Genomic DNA, 8,669 nt, shown 5'->3' with positions numbered 1-8,669 from the left:
GCGCGCGCAGCAGCAGCCCGACCGCGGCCTCGACCGTCGCCGCGCCGCCGCCCGCCGCGCGCACCAGCTGGCCCAGCGGCAGGCAGAAGCCGTCGGACGACTCCGCCAGTGCCGCGGCGGCCGCGCCGCCGACATCGGCAGCGGACGCAATGACGGGGATCGCCGTGCCGCTGCGCTGGCGCCGCTTTGCGGCCGCGAGCTCGGACGCGTCCGGCAGGCCGCCCTTTGGGCCGCGCAGCAGCACAAAGTTTGCGCCGTCTGCTGCTGCGGCGGCGGCGGCGTTGGCGTCTGATGCAATCTGGCCGACCAGGGTGGCGCTGCCCTGCAGCATCTTGCGCGCGACGACGACGGGGACGCCTGGCGGGGTTGCCGCGAGGCGGCGCGGCGGCGAGTGGCGGCAGGGGTTGAGGGGGCCGTTGAAGCGTTGGGGATGCGTGTGACACGACGACCATTGCGAGGGGCGGCGGGGAACAGATGGGACGGAGGAGAAAGAACGGCCACAGCACGTCCAAGCAGCTGCATCAGCGCTGTTTGATTGGCAGCGAGCTTGACTGCCACGGCATCCTCTGTTGCATCGCATATGCTCAGCCCCCAAAATCCAGCCTTTCCCACGCTTGCCCCGTCGGCGCAGCCGAGCTGCAGCCACCGCCCGCGGCCTGTATGCCCCTGCGCCGCGCCCCGCGTCGCCTCACCCGCCGCGGACAGCACCACGCCCTCAGCATCCACCGCGGATGCAATGTCTGTGCGGTCGAGCAGCAGCAGCGCCGCGCGGCCACGCAGCAGCTCCTTGAGCTGGACGGCCGCATCGTACAGCGCCGCCGCGCCGCCGTCGCCACTGCCCGCGCCCAGCACGACCGCCGTCGCGCCCGCGGTCACGGCGGCGTTGACGCCGGCGGCTGCGGCGCGGGGGTCTGAGGCGAAGGCGTCTGCGCGGATCTCCACCATCAGGGCCGGCAGGTCGACGCGCGCCTGCCGCTGCCCGGCGGGGAAGATGCCCACGCCCGCGGCTGGCTGGGCTGAACCGCACGCGACGCGGCGCTGCGTGCGGCTGCCAGCAGCAAACGGCGGCGGCAGGGCGCGCGAGGCGGGACGCGCCCCGGGTGTGCGGAGGGCGGCGGGCATTGCTACACGCCGTGTCGGAACTAAGGGGAGCGTCGCTGCACCAATCGGCGTGCGGTGGACCGCCCTCGCTAAAGGGCAACCTCGAGCCGCGATCTCCGTCATCTGGGGCCCCGAGCGAGCCTCAAGTGCAAGGCTCTGGGGGTGAGAGATCGCGTTTCAGCGCCCCCCCGTGGATGAATGTGTGGTCGATTACCAAAAGGTCTACAAGCAATAACATTGACAATGTGATTGCATGCAGCGGCTGAAAACATGTACGGTTTGTGGGTTGATGGTGCAAGTGCCACTGTGCGGGAGCAGGATACGGGTAGTGTCACATTATTGAAATCAGCAAGACGTGGCTGAGAAATTGGCTGGCACAAATTAAAGGCAGGTTTCACGCAAATCACATGCGCTGATCTGGCGATCAATTGGGGCTGGAGGGTGCTCCAGAAGCGAATCTGTCGAATAAAGGGGGACCCATGAGTCAGCCAGGTGCGGTCGATGTCGGCGAGCAGCCTGAAAGATTGTGCCGTCGCCATGCAGCGTTTGCGCTTGCTGACTTGCGCTGCAGCCGACGACAAAACAACGGCTCCGAGCGCCCGGCCCGATGGCCAATACGTCCGCGGCTTGCTCATGACGCTATGATATGACATAGATGAGGACGGTGTGGCTCGCAAGGCCGCCAACACTACATTCCTGCACAACTTTCTGCGCAACGTTGAGAGCAACAACAAGCGCGAGGTCGCACGCAACGCGGCGCGTGCGGCGCATCAGGTTGGGCCCTGCAAAAAGGGGGGTGCACATGAACCGCAGGCAGCCTCTCATGATGGTACCAAGAGATCGCATAGCAGTTTATACGCCACATGCACGAGCATTGGCATCGCAGCAGCAAGAGTGCCAGCACTTGCAGGTTGTGTGCATTGCATGCGTCCCTGGTGGTAGTAGCAATCAGCCCGCCGCCGCTGGCGCCGCCACGCAGAGCCTAGCCGCCGCGGGTGCAGCTGCCCTGCGGCCACAGCTGCACCGCGCGGCCAGCAAGGGGCTGCCGTCGGTGGCGCGCGTGGCCCTGAAGGCGGCAGAGGACCAGAAACTCGCGTTGTGCACCTCGCTGCTCAGAGAGGTGCGCGCCTGGGGCGCACATGCTCTCTCTCTGTGTTGTTGTGTGGTGTGCATGTGTGTGTGCACGCGGGCGTGTGCTGCTCTGCATCTCCATTTTGTGTCTGTGTACGTGGTTGTTCATGCTAGATGGGGAACGGCAGCTGTACTGCTGGCCGCACGCAGGCTCAGTCCTTGCTATGACAGCATAGAAAGCAGGCACCCCTGCACCAGATGGTCAGTTGGCTGTGCATTGCAGCGACGTAACCCCAGGTCAAGCTATGCGCATTGTCCATGGTCCGTGGTCCTGCAACAGCGTCCTCACAGCCTCGGCTAGCGCTCACAAACCGCATTGCACCGTCCGGCCCCTGGCAGGTGGCCCAGGTCTTTGGCTACCGACTGAGGGTCACAGCCGCGGGTGAGGCAGTCCCGGCCGGCCCCCAGGCTGGGCCTGGGGGCGCAGCACACGCAGCAGCTGGACAGGAGGAGGGTGCCGGCGATGGGGTGGGCGGTGACGCCGCCGAGCCGCCGCAACGCGTGCCGGGCATGGTGGCGCTTCAGCCCTTGGACGCCAACCTTGTGGGGGCTGATGAGGACTTTGATGATTACGAGGAGGACGATGGCGGGGACGAGGACGGCGGCGGCCGCTCGGCCGCCGCGGCGCTGGGGCACGCGCTCGCGGGGCGCGGTGTTGGCGGTGTGGCGGGGCTGCGGCGGGTCGCGTCTGGGCGTGTTGCACGGAGAACGGTGGGCGACCGCGGCAGCCGCGATGACCCTTGTCGGGGCTCTTTGCAAAAGCCCTTCTTGCTCGTAGCGGGAATCCAGATAGGGGTGCAGGTGCAGGTGACGCGTTGCGTCGGTTGCCCGTTCGATGAATGCCCCTGCGCCGCCTTGGATCACAATTGTACCTTGCTGCCAATGCGCAGGGCGTGGTCAGCGCGCGGCCAGGGCTGCTGCTTGGGGCCCTGCTAGGCGCGGGCCTCACCAGCAAGCGCGCCCCCGCCGCGTCTGCGGCGCTGCAGGCCGCGCGTCTGCGGCAGCTGCGGCGTACAGTGTCCGAGGACGCGGCGGCGAAGAAGACGCAGGCGCAGGTGTTGAGGCAGACGGCGCAGCAGCAGCAACAACAGCAGCAGCAGCAACAGCAGCAACAGCAACAGCAGCAGCTGCAGTCAACTGAGGAGCTCAAGGAACTGGGGGAGGAAGGCCATGATGATGATGGCCATCAGCAAGTGCAACCGCCGCCGCTGGTGCAGCAGCAGCAGCAGCAGCAGCAGCAGCAGCAGCAGCAGCAGCAGCAGCAGGGGAGTGAAGGTGCGGGGCCGCAAGGCCAGGATGGCAGCGAGGTTGGTGCGGTAGGGTCGGCAGGCCTTGCGACACACCACAAGCAGGCAGGGCAGCCGCAGGTCTCTGCGGCAGCCAACAGGGCGGCTGAGGCCTCGCCAGCGCGCCTGTCGCAAGCGCCAGGCCCAAAGCGGCTGCAACCTGAGGCAGGCAGCGAAGTGGCGAAGGCCACAAATGGCGGCGGCAAGCGGCAAAAGATTGTCTTCTCCCCTGAGAAGGCCCAGATCGCGGCTGTGCTGCCTCCCAGGACAGAGGCAGCGGGTGCGCGCTTGGTGGCCATGCGGCAGCTGCAGCGGCAGCCACCTGACGAGGAGGTACAGCAGGGCGTCAGCGGAGGAGTTGGGCAGCCTTGGGCAGAGGCAGCGCAGGAGGAGCAGGTATTGCATGAGGAGGAGGAGGAGGAGGAGGACGAAGAGGAGGTGGGGGAGGAGGTTCAGAAGGATGCCTCGCCGCCACCAGAGCAGCAGCAGCAACAGCAGCAGCAGCAGCAGCAGCAGCAGCCTCCCCGGCGATCAGTATTGGAGCGCCTCGGCGACAGAGGTGGCACCATTGTCGGGGACGGCCGGGGCGGCGGGGACGTCGGGGGTGGCGGCCTGAGAACAGCAGCGGCAGATGTAGGAGCGGGGGCGAGCGGGGGCCGCGGGGCGTCAGGGCGGCGGGCTGCGCGCCAATCAGATGATGACGACAGCTGGGCAGACGCGGGGCTCGCCAGCGAGGACGATGACGAGGACGAGGTGCAGGCGGAGCAGGCGCCAGTGCACAGTCGCGGCCGCCTCAGCGCTGTCGCCATCGCAGCACAGCACCAGCAGCCGCAGCATGAGCATGAGCAGCAGGAAGAGGAGCACCAGCGGCCGCCACCTGCTGCGCGAGCGGGCAGCTCGGGGCGACCGGCCGCCGGCGCCAAGGGCGCCGCGGCACCCAGCAGCAGGCCGGCGACTGCTCCTGGCGTTGACCCAGGCAACAGCGCCAGCGCAGCAGGCACTGGGCGCCAGCAGCGGGGCCGCAAGCAGCAGGAGCAACAGCATCAGCTGGGGCCGGCGGCTGCTGAAGCGGCGCCATCAGTTGCAGAGGCGCCGCGCCGCTTGTCGGTGCTTTCCAGGCTCGGCCCGGTCAGCGGCGCCACGCCCGCCGCCAAGCCTTCTTCGTCGCAGACGGAGGCGCATGGGCGTGCAATGCGGCACAAATCTGGTGACGAAGGCGATGACGGTGGCGGCGGCGGCGGCGGCGGCGGTGTCGGCACGGGTGTGGCGCGGCCCTCGAAGGAGGCGGCGGTTGCAGGCTTAGCAAAAGGGAGGGAGACGAAGGATGGGAAGAGAGACGAGGGAAAGGGCGGGGGCAAGCAAAGGGACAGGAAGCAGGAAGGGGGAGAGAAGGATGCGCAGGGCAAGGAGAAGAAGCGCCGCAGCGGCTCGATTTTTGGGAACGCTGTGGCGTCCCTGAGGCCATGACTTGGTCCCATTGCATTGACGACCTTGGGGTCTTTTGTGTGTGAGCAGCCCCTGTTGACCCGTGCATCTCGTGAGCCCACATGCTGGCGGCTGCTGCTGGTAAACATTCTGCCCAGCCCTGCAATCTTCTACGATGGGCTACCGGTACTTTCGGTGGGCTCACAATTAACTGCGGCGGCAGCTCGGGCCACCCAGGTGCCTGTTGTTCAACACATCGGCGTGCGGCTGTGCCTGGGTCATGTTGATGTGATACGGTAGTCCTTCAACCCCCAACCATATACCTACTGCTAACGGTACGGGCTAGCGCCCTCCAGGTGCCCTAGGCCACCACATACTGGGTGGGGCCACTCCTGACCGGCAGGGTGGCTCATCAGTGGCTGGTTACCATGGGCGTGCCCCCCGGGTGGCTGTTGCACGTGTCAGCACTCCAAGCCTTTCAGTTAGACAATCAATCTTCCTTGTGAGCCGAATTAGCAACACAACAATACTGCGTAGGATGGCGCGAGTCTGCGTGTCCTGAGCACCGCATCTTCGCCCGCTGAGGCAAATGGTATCGGTTGAAATAAGTACATAATTACCTCGGGCAGTCCGTCAAGGTGCCGAGGCCACCATCACAGCCGGGGGAGCAGGCCGTGACAGGGTAGTGCTGATATCCACATGCAACGTTTCGGCGTTGTCGACGGTCATCTGAGCAAGGGAACGTCTGTCTTCGAGCTTCCGTGCTGGACGGGCACCGAGCTGGCCGCAAACAGCGGTAGCGGCAGCAACAGCGGTGGCGCGCCTCGCCAGCGTGCGGCGCCACAGCGGCGCGGCAGCGGGCTTGGCAGGATGGCGGGCGACACGTTGGTTCCCTGGAGCATGGTTGAGGGTGCTCTCGCCATGGCGCGTGACGCGCTCGCGGCAAAACAGCGAATAGCCGAGGTAAAGCGAGATCTTCTGGGATGAGAGGGATGCACAATCAGCGACGCAATCTTCACCGCTTCCATCTTGCACGTCCCCAGCATGCTGTGCGTGCACAACGCCGACACGTGTTATCCGATGATGCAGCGGGCGTGCTCTCCATCCAGGCCCCGTGTGCCCGGGTGGGAGCGCCTGCTGGGCTGCCCGCCCACTCAAGCTGGTCCCCTTGTCTGTTGCTGCGTACGCAGGTGCTGCGCGGCGAGGCGGAGCGCCTGCGGGAGCGCGGTTCAGACAACGAACAGTGGAGCAGGGTGAGGCTCTCATGCGGCCAGTGGTGCCGCCGCAGCGGCCCTTCCGTGCCACAGTCTGCTGACGTGCTCGCGCCCGCTCCATTCAAACTGACACCCACCAACGCCACCCTCCTCGCCGCCGCATGGTCCCCCTACCCCCCACGCAGCGTGCGACCCGCGCGGAGACCGACTCTGGCCTCCTGATCGACCAGCTTGAGACGCTGCTGCAGGCGCGCCGCGACATGGCGCACGACCGCGCGGAGCTGGGGCGCGGCCTCAGCCAGCTGCGCGCGGAGCGGGAGCTCCTGTGCCAGCAGCTGGGCCTGGACCCGGGCAGCGGCGGCCTGCACAGGGCCGTGGAGGCGGCGCTCGTCGGTGCGCGGCGCGCGGGCGTGCTCGAGGCGCAGCTGCGCGTGCTCGTGCGGCAGCGGCGGCAGCTGCGTCTGGAGGCGGACGCCGCACGGGAGGCGCACGCGTGCGAGCGGGTGGCATGGCAGGTGCGTGTCTCTGTGTGAGTACAGGAAGGCCGCCCTGTGGTGCGCGGCCCTGTGAGCCCTTCGCGCTGAGCAGCAGCCGGGACTCGGCTGGACACACATCCAGCTGAGAGGCCGCTTGGTTTTGGGACAGCTTCATTTTTCTGTGCCGTTTACAGCGCACAATGGATTCAACATAATTGTGTGTCCCAATGCACCCAATGCACACATGCATGCAACAGGCCCGCGAAGCAGCACTCCGTGAGGTGCTCGCGGCAGCTGGCCTGCCAGAGCCGCCGCTGCCGCCTGCCCCTTTGTGCACGGACCAGCACCTCGCTCGGCAGCAGCAACAGCACCACCATTTCCACGTGCGGTCGCCACGGACGCTGCATCGCCAGACAACCACAAGCAGCAGCAGCTTTGGCGGCAGCCTCAGCACCAGCTGCGGGGGCAGCTGCGGCAGTGACGCAGGCACTGTGGACGCGTGCGGCATGCCGGGGTCCTTCCTGCCCGGCGGCGGTCTCGTGATCCCGCCCTTCAAGGGCCTCGTGTCAGTGCAGCAGCACCCCCTCATGGTGCGGCGCGCGCTGCAGAGCGCCCCGCTTGCTGCTGCAACGACCGCCACGCCCAGTCTGCCCTGCTCACATGCAGCCCGTTGCATGGAGAGTCTGGCTTCCAACTCAGCTTGGCGCTTGATTCGTCTCACGTGAACCCTGACCGCCGCCCTCCTGCGCGCACCCCCAGGACCCCTGCGACCAAATGCCTGCCTCTACCGCCTTGTCATCCGCCGATTACGACTCTGCCGCAGCAGCGGCGGCCGCGCTGTGCATGCCAGCGCCCGCGGCGCGCCTGCGGCGGTCCCTCAGCCTTGACGGCGGCGCGGGCGAGGCCGTGAAGCACGCGCGGCTCGAGGAGCTGTTTTTGGAGCGGCTCGCGCTGGCGTCAACGCCGCTGGCTGCATGCAGTGTGGATGGAGGGGGCCGCCTGCTGGTCTCGGTCCACGCGGCAGAAACATGCACGGAGGAGGAGGTTGACGATGATATGGGCGCCGCTGGTGGCGGCGGCAGCGGCATAGCGTGCGGGAGCTGCGGCTGCAGCGGCTGCGGGGTGGGCGGTGCCGGCACATGGCCGCTGGAAGGCGGCTTAGCTGGTGGTGAGAAAGACTTTGATGAGAAATGTGTGGGGGCAGCCAGGGCTGTCAGGCCTGGCAGTGACGCGCTCGATGGCTCCAGCGCGTTTGAGCAGCAGGATCGCTGGGCATCATATGACACCCTGCTTGCAGCCTGAGTGTCAACCTTTTTATGGTACAAAGGGCCCTCCCTGATGTAGAGAGGTGCCGCACAACAACAGCAGGATCCTTGCTATCATCGAGGCTCCGCAAGGGAGCTTCAAGGCAAGCAGTCATCGTGTCGCTTTGTGTGTTTTAGTGGGACGTCTCTAACTGTCGGCCCCGTGGCTCGGCGGTGCCTTTTGGTGCATCCACCTTCCAGTTTTCCCTTCACCCCAGGAAAGGAACCATAGTCCACGAGCTACCCACCTTTGCTGAAGCTTTCTCACACTCGAAGTACTTGTTTCACCCTTGCCTCTGTGGTCCTCGTTGCCTGAGGGCCACTTGAGCTAGTGGTCATTTTATTCCTCTCACCGTCGCCCCTCAGCTGCCCCAGATGGGCCATACCATTTTGTGAACAACCATGCAGGCCTCACCCTTAGGACCCACCTCTATACACCTGTAACAACCCACGCTGGCGGCGCTCCTCTGTGTGTTTTGCTTCGAGACATTGCACATCAGCAGCAGGTCAACCCCTCCGGGACTGATGTGTCACATGACGAATTCCTGACCATGTGGTCAACTGCGACCACGTAGGTTAGCATAGACCGCATAGCTCAGGTGATTTGTGATGCAAGTACCCGTGGAAAGGTTACGGGCAGGGGTACCCCAACCGCTTTGTGCACTCTGCTGCTTGCTGCACACTTGTCATCACGATTCCCCGGTGAGACAATGACAGCTGACTCTCCAGTGC

The 8,669-nt window shown here is 66.0% G+C and overlaps 3 protein-coding genes across 3 annotated transcripts; 2 read left to right on the top strand and 1 right to left on the bottom strand.

The window, feature by feature from the left end:
• Nucleotides 1–584: 584 nt before the first annotated feature.
• MNEG_11118 (hypothetical protein) lies at nucleotides 585–1,122 on the bottom strand (the record flags this gene model as incomplete). Its single annotated transcript, XM_014040412.1, has 2 exons — nucleotides 585–613; nucleotides 693–1,122. The coding sequence occupies 2 exons, from the start codon at nucleotides 1,120–1,122 to the stop codon at nucleotides 585–587; spliced, it is 459 nt and encodes a 152-aa protein (XP_013895866.1).
• Nucleotides 1,123–2,742: 1,620 nt separating this feature from the next.
• On the top strand, nucleotides 2,743–4,985 carry MNEG_11117 (hypothetical protein; the record flags this gene model as incomplete). The annotated part of the gene is made up of 2 exons (XM_014040411.1): nucleotides 2,743–2,943; nucleotides 3,123–4,985. 2 exons carry the CDS (start codon nucleotides 2,743–2,745, stop codon nucleotides 4,983–4,985), a joined length of 2,064 nt encoding a protein of 687 aa, XP_013895865.1.
• A 657-nt stretch (nucleotides 4,986–5,642) lies between these two features.
• MNEG_11116 (hypothetical protein) lies at nucleotides 5,643–6,690 on the top strand (the record flags this gene model as incomplete). Its single annotated transcript, XM_014040410.1, has 3 exons — nucleotides 5,643–5,906; nucleotides 6,134–6,196; nucleotides 6,343–6,690. The coding sequence occupies 3 exons, from the start codon at nucleotides 5,643–5,645 to the stop codon at nucleotides 6,688–6,690; spliced, it is 675 nt and encodes a 224-aa protein (XP_013895864.1).
• Between the last annotated feature and the right edge of the window lie 1,979 nt (nucleotides 6,691–8,669).

The sequence above is a fragment of the Monoraphidium neglectum genome (genome assembly GCF_000611645.1).
Source record: "Monoraphidium neglectum strain SAG 48.87 unplaced genomic scaffold scaffold02599, whole genome shotgun sequence".
Lineage (NCBI taxonomy): Eukaryota > Viridiplantae > Chlorophyta > Chlorophyceae > Sphaeropleales > Selenastraceae > Monoraphidium > Monoraphidium neglectum.
The sequence above is the reverse complement of the archived record's forward strand: the minus strand, read 5'-3'. Positions and strand labels throughout refer to the sequence as shown.